At 33.0% G+C, this 21,675-nt stretch overlaps 1 protein-coding gene across 2 annotated transcripts; it reads left to right on the plus strand.

Moving 5' to 3' along the window:
• Window positions 1-1,870: 1,870 nt before the first annotated feature.
• On the plus strand, window positions 1,871-21,675 carry LOC126773613 (ATP-dependent translocase ABCB1-like). Of its 2 annotated transcripts, none has more exons than XM_050494592.1 (23): window positions 1,871-2,072; window positions 4,052-4,109; window positions 4,917-5,180; window positions 5,722-5,822; window positions 6,083-6,254; window positions 7,017-7,188; window positions 7,561-7,691; window positions 7,890-8,114; window positions 8,518-8,643; window positions 9,522-9,725; window positions 10,429-10,617; window positions 10,926-11,112; window positions 11,403-11,482; window positions 12,101-12,259; window positions 13,068-13,172; window positions 13,728-13,889; window positions 16,987-17,190; window positions 17,739-17,980; window positions 18,537-18,696; window positions 19,254-19,448; window positions 19,948-20,154; window positions 20,440-20,586; window positions 21,051-21,675. In XM_050494592.1, the coding sequence occupies exons 1-23, from the start codon at window positions 1,972-1,974 to the stop codon at window positions 21,243-21,245; spliced, it is 3,786 nt and encodes a 1,261-aa protein (XP_050350549.1). In that variant the 5' UTR covers window positions 1,871-1,971; the 3' UTR covers window positions 21,246-21,675. The 2 variants fall into 2 exon arrangements, with proteins under 2 accessions (XP_050350549.1, XP_050350550.1); XM_050494593.1 differs by having other exon boundaries at window positions 10,429-10,599.

Genomic DNA, 21,675 nt, shown 5'->3' on the forward strand with positions numbered 1-21,675 from the left:
AAACTTAACTTATCAGCTAGAATTCGCAAACATATCTAAAAAAAAGAGGTCAATGTTACTTTTACGTTTTAACATTTATAGATTATGTCGTAAATTACAAGTTTTATTGAGGAAATAAATCAATCATTAAAATATTTGGGACGCTTAAGGCTGGTATTGCGGATGCGCTTAACACAACATTTTCTCATGTCCAACAACAACGACAATACGCATGAGTGTAATGGGGTCGCTCTATTCTACTCTGCGGAATCGCACAGGTCGGATTTTTCTGAAGTATACATATTATTTGGGTCGTTGCTTAAGGCATCTGCGTAAATTACTAAAGTTGAATATTTAAAACATACAGTTATGAATACGTTAATTCACAATTTGTAATTACTTAATTGGTGGACTTTGTATTTTTTCAAACAAAAACAAATTACCTATTTTTATTTAACACCGAATTACCTATTTTTATAATTATTTTAATAACGCTAAATTATGAATAGGTACATATAATAATCCTATAATATTTATTGTAAGATATTGAAATTTGCATACCATTTGCAATTTGCAACTGTTTTTTTTTACTTTTACATGATTCTTTTCATTTCACGAAATATACTCAAAACTTTAAAATATAGTTTGTTCCGCGTACCCCAATCAATTTCTATGACCTACTTTAACTGTTAGCGTTATAGACAAAAGCGTCTAATGGCAGATCTATAAATAACCTATAGACGAGTTCTAAAAACCATATACAAAATATACTCAGCACATTGAAAATCTTTCATAAGCCTCTTAATTATTTCGTGTAATAACATTAGATATTAGTGTTTTAATTATTTAAACATTAATCAGTTCTACAGTGCTGCGTGCCCCACGCAATATAAACACGAGTATACCGAATAATTATTGTTACCTAGAAACGTGTGGGTTGTGTATTGTTATAACCTGTTAATAATATTAAAAACATAAGTAAATACATTTATTATAAAATAGATTCAGTTACAAGTGAAATTTAAACAGTTAAAAATATTGACAAGTAAGTATTTTTATTTTTTTAATAGTGTTTGGTTTTTCTATTTTTTTTTTTAATTTTAAATATATATTTTTTTATATTAATTGATTTGATATTTCAATGATGACGAAACTATGAGGAAAGATTTAATGGCAACATAAAATACTCCACTTCATGAAAGTAAGTGGTTAGTTCACCAATCAAATCGCAATAATACGAAAGTATTGGTAAATGAAATACCATAAAAATATATATTATGTTATTAATACATATTAAATAGTCATACAAGAGGATTTCCTGCGAAAGTTGATTGAAATTTTTTACCAAGCTTTTTGCTGTCCCATTAAGAGTACCTTTTCATTGTTTGTGAAGCAATTCGTTTTATATTTATGCAACTTTCATTAATGTTTTATTTTAATATTGCGTTGCATGTGCTAGATCGATTTTAACAAAGTTATTGAAATGATTATTAATATTTTATATATTGTATTAAATAAGAAGAATAAAATTTCATTCATCTACCATCATGCATGCTTGAATGTTTTTCTTTTCAGAAGCCGATGCAATCCCATCGAGCTTGTAGTAACATTATCGTCATTTGTCTATTATTTTGAACTTTGTTATATGTCAGCTAGTAAACATTAGAAAATGTAAGGCATATATTTTATCCCAATAAAACAATCTTAAATATTTAAAGAGCACTTTTTCGACGAATTTAAAAATGTAGATTTGCATTAAGCGGATTTTTAGATAAGCCAAACTATCATCAGTCGACGTCCTGATAATCGTCAATATATAGAAATATAACTAAGTATATCGTCATGATAACGCATATCGACTTTGGTGATAGCTAGTCAGTTGTAGATGGAGACACATCGACGAACAAAAAATCGTGAAATACTTGTGGTGCTTAAATAAATTCTTATGCGAAAAAGTTTTTCTACAAAGTTAATAAAATTCATGACATAGCAATGACGGACTTTGAAGAGAAAGGCAAAAAGAAAAGCTACACCGTGAATGATTTGTCTAAAGTTGAATTCACCAAAAATGGCTCCGCTACTGACAAAAGCAGGTAAATATTATCAATTAATTCATTCATGTTCAAGTTTCAACTATTATTTCATAAGAGGAACTTATTTTTTTGGTATGTGTTTACTAAAAAACCAATATTTTTTTGCTATTGAATATTGTTTCATTTATTTGATTTTTAAAAGATTGTATTTGATTAATTTTTATCATATAAATACAGATAGATCTATAAAACATTGCTGTAATCGTAAGCAGTATTTTGAATTGATATAATTTTATATTTATTTATTTTTTTATTAATATTTATAAATAGGCCTAAACAGGCTAGTAGACTATTTTGTGGGGTTCCGACGTATATATCATTAAAAGTTCTGTGTTAGAAATAGATCTAAAAGATAAAAAAATCTATGTATAATATCTCTATGCTATTTAAAATAGTTAATAAGTTTTACAAAGGAAAATAGAATACCAAAACATATTTCCGATATATTTAAAATTACCTTTATTTTATTTATATGTACTTCATTGCATACGTTCTATCTACAAACGAAGCTGTAAAATAAATACTAAAGTCATATAATACAATCGATAAAACCTTACAATAACAATTCTTTGTTTTTCTTTTCGTCTTACTTAATTTAATCTGTTATTTATTTACCTGATACCAAAAAATTAAGTCGCAAAAAAATACGTGAGTGTTTTGCGGTTTCACATATATTTAAATGTAAATCTAGCTTTTAATATGATTAATATAAATAATTTATAATATTTATCTTTTATTATTAAAAAAAAAGAACTTATTTTTTTCTTATTTTGATTTCGGATTATCAGCATAGTCATAATACAGTACCGAAACTTATTCTAGGTTTGCGGCTAGTTAGTTAATTACTAACAACCTGGGACGAAATAAATATTTCTATCAATTTTATGTCTTTCCGTTTTTGAATCAAATCATATATTAATACATTCAAGTAGGGCTCGTCACGTTACAGTATTGAATTAAATGTAAAGCTAGTTCAGATTTACTAAGGTTTTAGGTAGAAAGAAAACAAAACACACATTTTACATTTTGCTTATTACTATTATATTTTGCGTGTTAAAGGAAGACGGTGGCATTTGCATCCCCGAAACTCATATTACCTAAGGTGACTCTAGTATATGGCTTAAGCCGGTTCTGTATAGCTGTAGTAAACAGATCAAAAGTTTTCAAAGAATGACATTTTCATAGTATATACTCATATACTTTGTATAAAAAAGCATTTATTGAAAAATATTGCTTTAAACAGTTGGAGGAAAGCTATGGTAGGGTTTTGAATATAAATACGAAATATTTATATTTTAATTCAATCAATTATATCATATCAGTAGAAAAATGCAGATAAATACCAGTTTTTTCAAATTACATGTTACATTTATACAAATAATGCGTCGACAAATATTACTAATTAGTTTATTTGCATGTGAAATTTTTATTTTATTTTATTTCGTGTGATTTCGATTTATATTTAGTTAATTCGACCATTATTTTTGAATAATTTTTATCACCATACCATTGTTCTTTATACTTTTTAAATTATATAAATGGCGTTTTTCTTTTTTTTATAATATAAACAAAAAATTCAATTAATAAAAATAAAAACAAAATAATGTCTGAGTTAATACGTAAAGTATTAATATTGACTGAAATATATTATAATCGCAATAATTCAGCGCATTGATAATTTCTCTTATTTACTGCCCAATAGATTTCAATCGATACTCATTTATATATAATTTAACGTTCACCGTGCCCGCGACTAGATCGATCACATGTAATAAGCATACATTATATTAAAATATTTTGTTTTGTATACTAACCTAAAATTTATTTTAATTTTTTATAAAAACCCCAAATACCTACGATAAACATGCTCCGTATCATATACTACCCATTGCCTAAGCATAAGGTCAAAGTTTCGATAATAGATCCAAATCCTAAACGAAAGTAGCCGTAATTTACCTATAATTACTTCATTGTTACAGCAATGCTGATTCAGAAACAAATGGAAACGAAGTACCGAGTGTATCATTTATTACATTAGTGAGTATAATACAATAATCATATTAAATTGAGAATTGACGCACAAAACATTAAAATGATATGTCTAATAAGGCTTTTATTCTACACTATTTTGATTATTAATTAATAGGCATAAAAACTCATAAATTAGCTGTTTGTTATAATTCATTACTAATCCGTAACCGTACCGTAACAGCCTGTGAATGTCCCACTGCTAGGCTAAAGGCTTCCTCTCCTCTTTTTGAGGAGAAGTTTTGGAGCTTATTCCACCACGCTGCTCCAATGCGGGTTGGTGGAATACACATGTGGCAGAATTTCAGTGAAATTAGACACATGCAGGTTTCCTCACGATATTTTCGTTCACCGTAAAGCACAAGATAAATTATAATCACAAATTAAGCACATGAAAATTCAGTGGTGCTTGCCCGGGCTTGAACCCACGATCATCGGTTAAGATTCATGCGTTCTTACCATTGGGCCAGCTCGGTACTTTACTAATAATTAGGTATATTAATATATAATTCATTAAAAAATATTTAATTCTACAACATAGTAACAGTCTGTTTTTGTTCTACTGCTGGTCTAAGGCCTGCTTTGCTTTTAAGGCTCCTCAAAACCTATTGGATCATTTCATCACGCTCCTCTGATGCGGGTTAATTACACATATTTTTAGATTTTCATCAGACACGGCTGGTTTCCTTACGATATTTTCCTTCACCGTCGACCACGAGATGCATTATAAACAGAAATTAAGCACATACTATAAAATAATATTATAAATATATTCAATGTAACTAGTGTATTACCTGTATACCTATTTTTTTTCAGTTTCGATTCGCTTCCGGGATGGATAAATTGTATATATTCTTAGCAATATTATTCTCAATATTATGTGGATGTATGACGCCAATAAATACTCTGTTGTTTTCATCTTTGTTACAAAGTATGGTAAGGTTCGGAATTTTGCAAGAAGCTGATGTCTTCCTCGAAGCAATCAAAACATTTGCAATAAATAACAGTATAGTTGGCGCAATACTTGTTATATTCTCGTATCTTGCGACTATTCTTATGAATATATCAGCTTTTAATCAGGTGAGTTTTGGAAAACTGTTGTTATGGTGATCGTATACAATTGTGTTAGTACTTTTAGTTACTATTTAAAAAAAATTAGTATTTTGTCTATCGTCTTAATGCCTTTGTATCTATATTATTTGACAATACGTTACGTTATTTACGTTACGCTGTATGAGAATGCTTGTGTTGGAGACCCTTAAAGTAATTAAAACATATATTGACTATGTAATTCTGATAATAATATAATGTGATAAGAACAAATTAACCCAACCCCAACTAACATGACAACTTTGTTCCTATTATTTTGGAAGTGTTTGTGTGTCTCGAAAATGTAATAAAAAAATAATAATAAAGAAATAAATATTAATTCATTTCAATATTTTGCTGCAGTCAATATTGAATTGAATAAATTGCAATTGGTCTGAAATCACATTTGGTATTTAATTATTTAGAACTGACATATCTAAGTTATACTCAACTGTAACGACATTCAAAATACCATTAGAAAGAACACTGTGACACTTATATCAGCTAAATATTATCTCTTTCATTTCTAAAGGTATACCGGATTCGTCAGGAGTATTTAAAAGCAGCTCTAAATCAAGATTTTGAATATTTCGACTCGCATCAAACAGGAGACTTCGCAAGCAAAATGACCGAGTGAGTAACTAGAATACATATTAAATAATTATTTCAACTTAACATTGATAATTTGAAATAACATTGACCTTATATCCTTAATTTAATAATTAATATCGATGCAATATTTTGCATGATAAGAAACGATATGTTAAATTAATTACACACTTCGGTTTCGGCATTGATTTAACTCAGAAATTGTTATCATTATATTAAGTATAATTTTCTTAATTTAAGTCAACAGAAGAATAAATATAAACCGTCTTCTCCGTTTTTTTTAGTGATGTTGTAAAACTGGAAGAAGGAATAGGAGAAAAACTAGCAACGTTTATTTTCTACCAAGCATCATTCGTCAGTTCCATAATAATGGCACTTATTAAAGGGTGGAAGTTAGCCTTGTTGTGCTTAATTTCTTTTCCGGTTACTTTATTCTTAGTCGGAATAGCTGGGCTGGTAAGAAATGCTTACTTTTGTTATATATTTAGAAACAGTTCAAAGTTAAAAGATTCATATAAAAAGAAGCATATGTAGTAGGAATAATCTATACTAAACCCACCAATTTAGTCTACAATAGGGTTTATCTATTCGTTTAAAGTATTAATTAGATACTTAGTCTAGAAGTATAGGTTTCTTAATAAAAGAAAAATAGTCTATTATTAATGTTTATGATAGAAAATCTAAAAAAACATGGTTATGGTTTCAATTGAGGATGATTTGAATCAGAATAGTGTTCTATTGACAAATTCCACTTGATGATAAATCTAGGTGGACTGTGAGTTCAAATTACTTTTGAAGTGCACAATCTCAATCAATTCAAATCTCAATTCTACGAGCGCAGCATATGTACATATACATATCTTTAATGTTTATCACATTAAATACTTTAGATATAGGTAAAATACATTGTGGCTTAACTGATCTCAGATACGAATAGGGAATAGGTCACTTACATAATCCTATGGGACGGCAATCTGACATAACCGGAAAGAGTTAAGTTGTAAAACCGTGGAGGCTATACATCCTTTTCAAAACACGGGAGTGGTCATTTAAAAATCAGGCTATTAGTGGGAGTTTCTTGACTTTTTCGTGCTTAATAAAATCTAAATATATCTGGGTGAAATTAATCACCGGCAATTTAGTTACTTAGGTGTCCTAGTATACATCAGTCATTCATAAATTTAAAGAAATTATATGACAATATATATTAAAAAATAGATTGCTGCGAGATTATCTAAGAAAGAGGCAATAGCATCCGGCAAAGCAGGTGCCATCGCCGAAGAGGCGCTATCAGCAGTCCGGACAGTTTATGCATTCAGCGGTCAGAGAAAAGAAATCGAAAGATATGATGGCCATCTTTCAGAAGCAAGAAAGATCAATATTAAAAAAGGTGTTTTGCATTGACTAAATTCAATATTTTAAGAGCTTTGTTTGATTCTCATATAATAATTCATGCTTATCTGCATGCTTCATACTTTATCTATCACGGAAATATTTTATACACCATCATCATTACCACTAAAATTTTTTGTAAAAAATATTTTTTGTATGCTGTCGTGTCAATACAATATTGTCTGTCTTTTTAAAAATCAATTTTATTTAAACTCTATTATTATTATAGCTTTTATCCTAGATTGTCATATACATTTGTATAACATAAACATTTATGACGCGAAATGACAGCTCTTATTCTTCCTATTTCTTGATGGGACAGAATAATATTCCCATTTTTTAAATATGTTTATCGTCATTTTCTTTTTAGGGTTTTTCAACGGAATGGCAATGGGCACGCTATTCTTTTGTATTTTCTGTGCGTATGCCTTATCATTCTGGTTCGGCTACAAACTTATGGTAGAGGAGCCAGAAACATACGATGTCGATACAATGATAGCTGTAAGAGAACTTTTCTAACTAATTTCGTACAAAAAAGTCTTATTTTACATTTACATATTATTTATTTCTTATTACAGATACTTTTAAATGTTAATAAAATAACTGTAGATAAATATAACCTTTATTTAGTCTTATATTTATTATACATTAAGAAGAAATCTATACGTAAAATCAATAATCTTATGTGTAATATTTTAGGTTTTCTTTGGTGTTATGATGGGTTCCGCCAATTTTGGTATATCGTCAACATTAATGGAAGTGTTCGGAGTAGCGCGCGGCGCCGGCGCACAAATTTTCAATTTGATCGACAATGTTCCCTATATCAATCCATTAAAAAACCAAGGTGTCACGCCCAGCTCCGTTGAAGGGAATATCGAACTAAAAAACGTAATATTTCACTATCCATCGAGACCGGATGTTCCCGTGAGTAAAATTTAAAGCACGTACACATATTTATTATATTTAAAATATAGGGAAATATATAATACTGACAATTTAATAACTGAAAAATGCAAATGTTTTGACCCATCACCAGTAGGTGCCACCTGCCACCATTTACCAGTCGCTATGTACTACCTTCTTTAAATAATTTTAAAAAAGTTTTGAGAGTATAGTGCAACAGAATCCAAGAACCAAGCGATTACCATTTGTACATTTCCTTTAAAACGTTCTTTTTTACGTTAAATACGATTAATTGATCAAATTAATTAATTAATTATTAATTTTTTAAGATTTAAAATCAATATGGGAATTGCTTTACGTTAAAATACATGCATAGTATTTTGAGTTATGATAATATATATTTTTAATGTATTTCTATTTCAAGGTCTTAAAAGGAGTAAATATAAGTGTGAAACGGGGTCAGTCAGTGGCGCTGGTAGGACACTCAGGCTGTGGAAAGTCTACTATCATTCAGCTCATATCTAGATACTACGACGTCGTTGATGGTAGCGTGAGTAATCGTTTTTGATAAGTAATTGTCGATAAAAACTAATTATTTTACATTTATAACTAGTAGCGCTTTAAAATATAATATTTGCAATTTTAATTCCTTAAAATGTTCGAAAATTTTTGGTGAGTTGTTATGTATGTACAAGTATATAAGTTTCTTTATTTATTACATAATAATACGTTATATATCGTAATCGTAACAGCCTGTGAATGTCCCACTGCTGGGCTAAAGGCCTCCTCTCCTCTTTTTGAGGAGAAGGTTTGGAGCTTATTCCACCACGCTGCTCCAATGCGGGTTGGTAGAATTCACATGTGGCAGAATTTCAGTGAAATTAGACACATGCAGGTTTCCTCACGATGTTTTCCTTCACCGTAAAGCACGAGATGAATTATAATCACAAATTAAGCACATGAAAATTCAGTGGTGCTTGCCCGGGTTTGAACCCACGATCATCGGTTAAGATTCACGCGTTCTTACCACAGGGCCATCTCGGCTTCTTATATATATACGTTATATATACATTTATGAAATAAGATCTTATTAAGTTAATGAGCAGCAGCAGTAATATAATAATATAACTCGTAAACAATTAAAATGACCTGTTTTTTAATAAATATTTTTATCACAAATTATCTGGAATATACTCTAGATAAAATAAAACCCACAAAAAATAATGACTATAGAACCTCTTTATTAGTTAGTACCTAATATGATAATACCAAATGTACATTAAAAAGTGTTTGTTGACAAACCATAGAAAAAGATTTTCAAAAGATAAATTATATTTTTTTTATACAATAAACTTATTAACCGTTATTGCGGTAATAGCTCATCACAGTTTCTTTGCGAAGTTAATAAAAAAAAACATTATAATATAGGTTTCCATTGATGGTAATGACGTAAGAGAAGTGTCAGTACGATGGCTACGCGCGCAAATCGGTCTCGTGGGTCAGGAACCAGTGCTATTCAACACCACAGTCCGGGAAAATATTCGGTACGGTCGGGAAGACGCCTCCGACGCAGACATCGAAGGAGCCGCGAAACAAGCGAACGCTCACGAATTTATCATGAAACTGCCTTCGGTAAGAAAAATATTTTATTTTACATCGTTTAACTATATATGTAAATTTTTATAAGTATTTATAAATTAAGCAAGATACAAATATAAGTGACACATATGAACAAATAATATATTGTCCTTTACTATTTTTACAATTTTAAAGCATAGTTAATCAAAAACTCAATGACGTGGGACATTACTTAACTGAAATAAATCAATTTGTATTGATCTGACTTTTAATCACTATCGATATAAGGAGACAACGAGCATTTTCATATTATTAGTCGTTGTTTATACATCTTTATACTATTCACGTATTAATTGACACTGAATTACCTGATATAGACCTTGTAATTTTTAGTACTTTTTATAATTTTGACATATTCCTAACAGTAACCTACGTGGCTCGCGTATTTTATATGGTGATCATCAAAGTAGCATTCCCGTTTTCGTGTCTTGTTTCAGAGAGCCTTGGACATCACTTTAATTGCAAATCACTAGTAATAGCGATTGTGAAATATGAGTCTGTCTATATAATAATTATGTGTGTAATATTATTGGGTTTTAGATTTTTTATAGTTTCTGCAACGATGTGTATGATTATATGCAACTAACTTAACGACATTGAGCGATTAGCGAGTATACCTAATGATTTATATATAACTCTAAACTATTTAAATACAAGAAATTTTGTAAATAATATATTAAAACTGTAAATAACACAGGGCTACGATACTCTTGTCGGTGAACGCGGTGCTTCTCTCTCGGGTGGTCAAAAGCAAAGAATCGCTATAGCCCGCGCATTGGTACGCAATCCGCGCATTCTTCTGCTTGACGAGGCGACCAGTGCACTCGACACGTCCTCCGAAGCAAAGGTTCAAAAAGCATTAGATAAGGTACATATTTATTTTAAGGTACATATTATTTTATTTTACCCTTTTTAAGATCATTTTTCGGAAAAGTTTCTTATAAGATATGTTTTTAAAGCTTTTGTTAAGATATAATATTCAAAATACGCACTTGGGATTAAGTTAGGAAACTAATTCAAAATCCAGAATTGCAAATTCCATAATCTATACGCAGAGGAAATCATTGGAATTTGTCATAAAAAAATAGTTCAGCCATTCCCATTAACCGAGAGACTTTAAGCCGTTCAGCCGTAAATAATGTGTTTATTTTGCATTATTTTATGATGTAATTTTATGATGATGAAATATTTCAGGCTCAAGAAGGCCGTACAACAATAGTTGTAGCACACAGACTGAGTACGATTAGAAATGTTGATAAAATTTATGTCTTCAAAAGTGGAGATATTGTAGAAAGCGGAAGTCACTCCGAACTAATGAGCAAAAAAGGACATTACTTTGATATGGTGATGTTGCAATCCTCACCGGATGTAAATGAAACAGGTATGTTGAATAATAATAAAATTATATAAGTTCCGCCAACAAACACCCAATCCCCATTGGAGGACAGCCTTATGGAATGGTAATCTTCTCCAATGAGAAATGACCCAGCAGTGGGACATTAATTTTACTTTATATCAAATAGTAGTTCAGTGTAACACGCTTACGGAAACCACTTGAACCACGTGCTCATACAGAAAATATGTTTAAAAACAACTATATTGGCTTCACTTAATGTTTTTCCTAATTACTGTTTTCTTATTTACTAACCTTCGTAATAAATATTTTTACAGAACAAGGCAACCCAATAAACCGTACGATATCTGTTCAAAGCGAAAAAGATGAAGACGAGCACGTAGAAACAAGAATTATAGTAAGTTTTAAAAACTAACAAGAATTTTAGTATTAATTTTTCACCGTGTTTTCAAAGTTAAAATTTGGAAAGCTTTCTTCTCAGTTTTCCTTAATTTCGCGTTTTCGCGTATTTGCATGAACTGTCCGAGTGCGAAATTGAGTTGATATATTTGGTGATATAAGCTTAATTTGCTTTGTGCAAATTTATATAAAATTTAACGAAAATAGCAAATCTTTGTTTCCATTTTGTACGTTTCAGTAACAAAGAAAAGGAATCAAATAGAAATTATAATTATTATCCGAAACGACTGATGCTTTTGAATATAGCGCTTTTAACAATCCAACAGTGGTATAAGAGGGGCGGAAAAGCAACTTAATTTTTTTTTTTTGACATAGCCGGAATAATAATTGCGATTATGCAGGATTTTCTTGTATTCATCCTTGAGATCTACCGCCGTTTAATAAACATTTTAAATTGCGCGTACACCCGTACTTTACAAAACGAAATAAAAAAGTAAAACGCTCGACGCTGCAACAATATAGTTTTATATATTATCTGAATAATGTTTTAAAAAATACTTTAAAAAATAGTATCAATTAAATTTAATATTTATTTACCTTTTTTGCGTTTTTGCAGGAAAGTGATCAGACTATGGACACACCAGACATTTCTTTTGCCCAAGTTGTGAAACTCAATGCACCGGAATGGAGATCAATTACAGCAGCGAGTTTTTGTTCACTTGTTAGTGGATTTTCTATGCCACTGCTCGCTGTAATCCTCGGTGACTTTATGGGTGTAAGATTTTTTTATTTACTATTTCAATCGAATTATTCGCTAAGCTAATCAACACAAGATAACTTTTTACTAAACTAAATTATTAGGACTTAAAGTACTACTATTGTTTGAACCTTACACCTGTCTCATGTGTTTAAAAGAAATCTTTAAATTACTTTTGTGTAGAGATACAACATATAAATAGAAAATAGCTTTTTACTATATACGCAAAGAAAGATGCACATGAGGTCACAGTCTGGTGTGACGGTATTCGACGCGACTAGCGACTGGAAGAGGCCAATAACTTTTAGCAGCTCGACCTGGGATGCGTACTCGAATTACTCTGTCTTTTATTACTGCCTAACATTAGAATGCCTAGCATCAGAATGATGTCCATCTAGCCATTCTCTCGACTAGCCAATTGCATAGTAGATACAGTTCACAAGCGTGTATGTCAAAGTTTAATGGCACGTCGATCCGACACGGCTGAAGACAATTAACCCACGCTTAATAACTATTACTAGTCAGCTCCGGGATTCAAGCCCAAAACTTTGGTCTGCCTCAAAAATTTAACCACTAGATAAACAAAGCAGTTAAATTAACAGCTCCTAACTAAGTTAGGAGATATAACAAGCCTAAAGAATGGCTGTACATTGGTAGTGGCTTACACTTTTGACACCCCCAGAGTCTGTGAGCTACGGTGAACGCGGTAAATCCTTTTATCCGATATGTTGGTGCCTCTTAAAACAAATAATCTTTAACCTACATAAAGAAATGGTTTTATATGCTTATGTTGTATATGAATATAAAGCTTGATTAATTTTTCCAGGTTCTCTCAAATCCAGACACAGATGCAGTTAGAGCTGAAGTGCGAAATTACGCTCTTATATTTGTCGGTATTGGCGTTTTTTCTGGAATCACCAATTTCGTTATGGTATGTGATTCAGATTTCAATATGGATATATTTATTTATAAATTACTGTTGGTATATCTGTTAGAAATGAAATGAGTAATGAATGACTGAATGAATAAATGAAAATTTGGCAGATATACATTTATGTATTTTTTCGTGGAGACAGTTTTTATATTATTATTATTTACGTTTAAAAATCGTATCTCAATTGATCACATAAAGACTTTTGATCCTTTTAACAAACTGAAACGAAGGGCCTAAAAAAAATGTTAAAATGTCCTATTTTCTTTCAAAACATTTCAATAACAGTCGGATTTTTTTTAATCGTGAACACTAATTTCAGTTTTTTCCCTTTAATTATCAAAATCCTTTCATTATTATGAAATAATACATAATATGAATGTGGAACCAGCATCTGATACGCTCTATTTTTGACATCTAACCCTACTTTATATTATAAATGTGAAAGTTATTTATTTGTCTTCTACGCAACGAAACACACACATACTACACACACAAACACATTTACATACATACATAGTAATTTATGGTAATCTCAATACATTTATTTTTCAGGTATCAATGTATGGAGTCGCAGGTGAATATTTAACGGCTCGATTAAGAAAAAGTATGTTTGAGAAATTGCTACATCAAGATATTGGTTTCTTCGACGACAAAAACAATTCCGTTGGTGCTCTTTGCGCTCGACTCTCTGGTGAAGCAGCGGCTGTGCAAGGGGTGAGATATTTTACAAGCTAATTGACAGCAAATTTTATAATTCGCTTATCGTTTATTTACGTTATTAGTTCTGCAAGTTCAGTTATTTTGTTTTTCTTTCTCATTTATATGCCCTATCCGATTATTATTAGATCGTGATATACAGACTTGAAATTTTCCACCACTATCTCCCGATCTTCATATGTCTTGACAAATGTTATAGATTGATATATATATTTTATCTGGTGGTAGGATGCTAACATCCGCCTGGCTTGTTACCACCGTACGCATGGTGAAAAACTCGTGAAGTGGCTTGCAGCCGCGTTTCGAGGTCAGCCAGCGTACAGCCAGAGCCCGAGCGAGTATTGCCGCGATGGGTGTTGGTCCAATTGGAGACGGCTGTTGAACCAATGCCGGGGGAAACTGTATTGACCTGCCGGTCAGGGAGACCCGAAGAAACGGCTGTTCCGCTGGCCGCCCGTGGCATAGTACAGGGGCCCGAGCGTGCCTAACCAGCTCGTGAGGCTGCCCCACCAGGCCACGCATAATCTCGGGGTGGACCGTCGTGCCGGTTGGTGACCGGTAGGTGGGGTCCCGGCGGCCACTTCCAGGGGGGTTCGGGGGCCCTTCCGTCCGGCGGGTCAGTGTATTTTTCCTTTTGGCAACCACTTGGGGAAACACGCCTCCACACTTTGCCCATCCCTTTCGTGGCAATACATCGCTCGCTTCACGTCTCTTTTCCATTTCATTTTTCCCAAATGGCGCAACAAAAAAGAAATAACGGTCGTACAGCGGTGCACACCCCCACCATACCCTCGCTGTTTGAGGTCGAGTTCTCTAACATCCGAGGACTCCACACTAACCTCAACGCTGTCCACCACCATCTCGAGACAGCACGGCCAGCAATGTTGTTTCTCACGGAGACACAAATACTCCGTCCTGCCGATACCAGCTACCTTAATTATCCCGGCTACACGCTTGAAGAATCCTTCAAAGCGAAAGCCGGAGTATGCTTGTTCGTCAGGACGGATGTTTGCTGTCACCGACTGCGCTGCTTGGAGGACCCCTCCTTCTCCATGTTGGTGGTACGTGTGGACCTGGTTCGTCAGAGCCGAGTCTACGTGTGCCTCTACAGATCCCACAATGGTGACTTGGAGACAAGCCGATTATTTGACCATCTTAGTCGGGTGGCAAATGCTGCGCAAGAGCAATTTCCTAACGCGGAATTGGTGTTTTTGGGGGATTTTAATGCTCACCACGAATCCTGGTTGAAATCCCTCAAAACTGACCATGCTGGAAGGACTGCTCATGCTTTTGCTCTCACACATGACTTGACCCAACTGGTTGATCAGCCCACCAGGATCCCAGACATTGATGGGCAAGCACCTTCTCTACTGGGCCTTCTGCTGACTTCTCACCCGGTGGAATATCAGGTTGTGGTTCAGGCTCCTCTTGGCTCTTCGGATCACAGCCTTATTTCTACCAGAGTGCCACAGGCCAAGCTGCCGCCACTAGCGGTATGCAAACGTCGCGTTTGGCACTATAAGTCGGCGGATTGGGACGGTATGCGCGATTACTTTGCGTCGGTCCCTTGGAAGGAACGTTGCTTCAGTGGGAATGACCCGACAGCTAGTGCCGCTGCTGTTGCTGGCGAGATCATGCTGGGAATGGAATACTACATTCCTAGCTCAGATCTCGTTAGTAGGAGTACGCGTAACCGTTGGTTCACTTGTGAATGTGCCGATGCTGTATCATCTAAGCAGGCGGCATATCGCAAGTGGATCAACGGCTGTATTAGTGGGGCATCTAACATTGACTCACTGAAAGCAAACTATAATAAAAATTCCAAGTCCTGTAGAAAGGCATACACGAGAGCGGATGCACAGCGCATTGTACAGATTGGTCATGACCTTGTTTCGCATCCTAGGGGCTCCCGTAGCTTCTGGCGTCTGACCAAGTCTGTGCAAAACAATTTCTGCCAACCTTCGCTGCCACCGCTCAGAAATCCGGACGGATCGCTAGCTCACAGTCCGCAAGAGCAAGCTGATCTCCTGGCTAAACTCTTTGCCGACAATTCCGTCATCGATGATTGTAGTGCACTGCCACCTACAATATCTGCATGTGGCCATACGATGCCTGAGATTAAAATCAGGCAACGTGATGTGCGTGCGGAGCTGCAATCACTTGATGTACGGAAAACTAGCGGTCCCGATGGAATACCAGCCATAGTACTGAAGAAGTGCGCAGCGGAGCTGTCTCCTGTGTTAACGCGCCTGTTCCAACTTTCTCTCTCTTCGGGAAGTGTGCCGGAGGCTTGGAGAAGAGCTAATGTGCAAGCGGTTCCCAAAAAAGGGGATCTAGTGCAGAACGTTTTTCCCGTCTGTACTGGCCGTCGTCGCGTTTGGACTCTACTACCACTTACCATCAGGTGGAGTAGAGTCATTTGCCCTCCCGGCGAATATAAAAAAAAAATATATATATATATATATATTTCTCAATTATTGTACAAAGTTTTTTATGCATTTCAGTTATATAACAAAAATAATTAATTATTTATAATGAATGAAAACAAGTTCCTTCTTAGGTGTGCAATATAATATTCATATATTTAAGTATAAAAAAAAATTGAGAAGTGTACCAATTAATACGGGAAATCGATTCGAAAATATCGATCGATACTATTTTTATGTCGATATTCATCTATTTCTCTGGATGCGTATTTAATAATCAATTATTGAAAGGGAAATCCAATAAAAAGGCAATTTAAACTTATAAATTTAAACTTACTGGTGGTAGAGCTTTGTGCAAGTTCGTCTGGGTAGGTACCACCCACTCATCAGATACTCTACCGCAAAACAGCAGTACTTAGTATTGTTGTGTTCCGGTTTGAAGGGTGAGTGAGCCAGTGTAATTACAGGCACAAGGGTCATAACACCTTAGTTTCCAAGGTTGGTGGCGCATTGGTGAAATAAGCGATGGTTAATATTTCTTACAATGCCAATGTCTATGGGCGTTGGTGACCACTTACCATCAGGTGGCCCATATGCTCCTCCGCCTTCCTATTCTATAAAATAAAACAATAAAAAAAATATAATTAATAGTATCTTTCTTTTTTCAGGCGACGGGACAAAGAATTGGTTCAGTTCTTCAAGCGGTCGGTACGTTTAGTTTCGCGCTCGGCGTTTCGCTATATTACGAATGGCGATTGGGACTTGTTGCATTAGCATTCGTACCGTTGATGGCAGCTGTACTTTATAAACAAGGCAGAATGGTCACAGCTGAATCTTTTGGAACAGCGAAGACTATGGAATCGAGTTCGAAAGTAAGCTATTTTTCTTAGTACAAAGATTTTAAATATTTTACATGATTAGTGAACACAAAATAAAAACTAGTAAATTTAATATTTGTTACATATACAAAACTAAATTTAAAATTGTCATACTAATAAAATGTGAATTAGCTCAAAACTTCCTTTATTTTTTTTAAGATGAATTAAAAAGCTTATGTTTAATACTTCGCTGGAAATCGGCAAACATCACTGATAAATGTCATTTAGTGATGTTACACGGTAATAATAATTATGTTTTAGGCGGAAAAATTAAAATAACAATTAGTAAAAATTTGCGATATGAATAAATAATAAAATATTTAATTTTTTATTGTTTTTGACAAATTACATATAATGATATAATTGACAAATTAAAGATTATTCAATATATTTTTTAATAATTCTTAATATTTACATGAGCGTATTAACCCAATTAAAATACGTTAAAGTTCAATAATTTTAATAAGTAAGTTATAATAATAAAATTTATATTAATAAAATAAGTAATAATTTATATTAGGTTAAATTCATTTTAATTCTAGATAGCCGTAGAAGCCGTTTCAAATGTACGCACAGTCGCTTCTCTGGGTAGGGAGGAAACCTTCATCCAGGAATACGCTAAACTACTTACACCTGCTCTCATCATCGCTAAACGAGCTTGCCACTGGCGAGGAATTGTTTTTGGTCTCTCTCGTGGACTTTTTAACTTTGTATATTCTGCAACAATGTTTTACGGAGGACATCTCATGGTGTATCAAGGCGTTTATTATGCAACCATTCTCAAGTAAGTTTACAAAATGCTTAATTGTAAAATCTAACAAGTTATTTAAAGCCTCGATCAAGCAAATTAATGCAACAAAACTTTAATTTGTATATTATTTATAAAATATTTACTATGTACGAATAAATATTTAATAATATATCAATTATTATTTTAATTTATAATATAGAGTCAATCGTAAATAAATTTTAATATAAGATGATTAGGTCCATGGTCATCCGATACAAAAAAAAAATCATAAAAGATCTTTCTAAGAAACTGGTCCACATTTCTGGTGACCCAAGAGCTGGCGCTTATTTAGCTCACAGTCTAGCGGTGCAGGGGCAATAGTGCCAGCGTCTTGGGTACAATGCTACAGGATAATCTTTTAGACGACGTGTTTTTGCTATATATTTGTAATGTGTATTTGGTTTTTTTTTTAATTTTGTATGTTATAAAAATGTCTGTACATAGTTTCAACAAATAAATATATATAAGATGATTATTGTAAGAATTGAATTATTTTTCTTTTTAAAATACGTTACAGATTATGTTATGCGATTTAATATTTTTATTTTAGATCAGCTCAAACTCTATTGATGGGTTCGTCGTCAGCGACTCAAGCGTTCGCGTTTGCTCCTAATTTCCAGAAAGGAATCAAGGCTGCAGGTCGCGTGATTATGATATTGAATCGTCAATCTAAAATCATGGATCCAGACCAACCTGCAGCCGAAAACTTTGTAAGTGTTGTTATTATTTAAGTCATATAATTTATTTTTGCAACGGCAACATAACAACTGAAAAAAAAAACAAAATAATTAATATTTATACACAGTGTCGACCATAAACAAAAATTTAATCATAATATAGCAAAAGCGACCGAAGTCAAACCCTTCTGCGTTAGAAACTTTTCACGCAAACGTTTCACGTAAATTCGAAATTTTCATGGTTTTTACATACAAAATTAAAGAGTATCTTTCGACATATCGTTATTATACAATATTTATATTACGGGAACAATTTTGTGTCGGTACCTAATGGGAGTACTGAAAATAATATTATTTAAAGAATATGTATAAAAATAATTTTATATAGACTAACTATTTTATAAATTCCCAACAGTTAAGAGTTACAGAAATGTCATCAAAAACTGTTTTAATGTACATAAATCAATGTTTCTTCTTCTTAATATTGCGAAATAAATATTCTTTAGAAAGGTAACATTATATGATTTTTATTATCGGTTATAAATTGAGATAAAACTGTAATATAATTTTACTCGACCACTATATTTCAGAGAGGAACAGGCGAAGCGAGCTTACAAAATGTACAATTTAAATACCCGACGCGACCACTTATTCAAGTATTGAAAAACTTAGATCTTGAAATAGAGAACGGCAAGACGATTGCGTTAGTTGGCGCCAGTGGATGTGGAAAGAGCACCATCATACAACTGCTGGAGAGATACTACGACCCCGATCAAGGCGTTGTGGTAACATAGTTTTTGCTTTATGGAACATTTATTCATTTAAAAACTTTTTGACCACCACATTGTGTAGTAGGACAAAAAGCGGACTTAATGCCTAAAGGCATTCTCTACCAGTCAACCTTTAGGCTAAGCAGAAATTCGTGAAGGCGGAAATTAATAATCAAAAATATATGTAAAGTTTATATATATATAACATTGATTATGATTGAACGATGATCGTTAATATTTCTTACATGGCTTATATTTAGGATGGGTGCGACCACTTACTATCAGGTGCTCCATTTGCCTACCCGTCAACTTTCGTCTTCACGTCTTTCTATTTAAAATTTAAAAAAATATATGAAAAAATATATTTCATCGACATCGAGCCATTACAACAGCGAATTCTCTTCTTGTGTTTTTTTATTCTATATGTATAAACACACAAACTCTCAGAAACGTGTCGTTCGTGAGTTTTGTAAGTCATCTTTACTACATATAGTTTTAAACTTTTCTTTATCAGGCTCAAAACGGCGTACCGCTGCCAAAACTACGGCTGGTAGATGTTAGACAAACAATCGGGTTCGTGCAGCAAGAGCCGATTCTTTTCGACCGCACTATTGGAGAGAATATAGCATACGGAGACAATACAAAACAGCTTGCAATGGATGACATTATCAAAGCCGCCAAACAAGCCAATATACATAATTTCGTGGTATCTCTGCCTCAGGTAAGTAATTCGGATAATTCCTCCCTTTTTATGTCGGTTAACAAGGTACAATATACGATGTAAACTGAAATCATTTAAATATTAATATTGTCCAAAATACCTGTATTTTTTTACTCTCAAACGGTTTTATTTAATTATTATTTTTATTGCGAATAATTTTATTATGTATAAAATTATAACGTTGAACAAAGTAAGCAAAATTGTGTGTTCATTTAAACTATGATAAACATAATTAGGTAACAAAATATACATCATTTATACAAACACACTTTTTTTCGTTACTAGGGCTACGATACCAACATTGGATCGAAAGGCACACAGTTATCCGGTGGCCAGAAACAAAGAGTCGCCATAGCTAGAGCTTTGATAAGGCAACCAAAAATGTTACTTTTGGATGAAGCTACTAGCGCCCTGGATACCGAAAGTGAAAAGGTAAAAGCGTAATTATATAAAGTAAGAAGCTACTTTATTAATTAAATGCAGATTACATGTTCATTATGAATATTTTCATAAAAAATCAGATCCTTGACCTTCGTAGCTGTGGAAAGCTTTTTAACGTATTGACTGCTAAGCTCATCTACTAAATCGCATTTAGACGCCGAAAGTTATTAACAAATACACATAAAACTCGGTAGTCACGTCCTTCGATCGCGGTGATCGTGTAACGGTCGCCCGATGCAACTGCAACCGGGAGTCGAGTTGACGCGAGCAAGGATTATCAAATTTACTTACTAGAAATCTTTTACGTTAATTTTGTTAGGTAATTAAAAAAAAATTGATAACTGAGTAACTAAATTGTCCTTTGTTAATGCTTAACTGCTTAATAATTTTAGAGTACTGATAACAACATCTGAAAATTATGTATTATTATTTTTACATTGCTTTTTCAAATCCAGGTGGTACAAGAGGCTCTGGATGCAGCAAAGGCCGGTCGAACGTGCGTAATGATCGCTCATCGACTGAGCACGGTGCGCGACGCCGACACTATATGCGTACTAAACGCGGGATGTGTTGCTGAACGAGGCACGCATTCGGAACTAATTCAACTCAAAGGACTATACTACAATTTAAATCGACGAGGATATACATGATGCGCCAATATCACAATTTAGTAAATAATATTTTACACATAAATTTAAGTTATTGTAGTATCAAAGTTACTACACAATAAGATAGACAATATTGTTATAATTTTTTATTCAACAACATGAGTAAATTTGAGGAGTTCCATCTAAACAAAAAAGTTAAACCAACAAAATTAATAATAAATTATTATATACTTTTTACGTAAAATAAAATAGGGAATGGATTTTTAAAATAAAATACATATATTTTTTTATATTTATACAAGCTTTTTATAATTACATACGAGCAACAATTTTTGTTTTTAAGTTAAGTAGAGTAGAGAGAGATATATAAAGGATGGTTTTAATCTACACGTGGTATTTTAGAATATTTTATTTTCAATCTAGTGCATCAGGAAAATCTAATATGTCAATTTTCATACATAATATGTCTGTA

Source organism: Nymphalis io, chromosome 15 (genome assembly GCF_905147045.1).
Source record: "Nymphalis io chromosome 15, ilAglIoxx1.1, whole genome shotgun sequence".
NCBI lineage: Eukaryota > Metazoa > Arthropoda > Insecta > Lepidoptera > Nymphalidae > Nymphalis > Nymphalis io.

Excerpts from the sequence above, each read along its gene's own strand:
- LOC126773613 (XM_050494592.1), top strand. The coding sequence starts at position 1,972 with ATGACGGACTTTGAAGAGAAAGGCAAAAAGAAAAGCTACACCGTGAAT. Across the intron at positions 7,189-7,560 it reads AAAGATCAATATTAAAAAAG|GGTTTTTCAACGGAATGGCA; the intron begins GTGTTTTGCATT and ends TTTTCTTTTTAG. Across the intron at positions 11,483-12,100 it reads ACGTAGAAACAAGAATTATA|GAAAGTGATCAGACTATGGA; the intron begins GTAAGTTTTAAA and ends GCGTTTTTGCAG.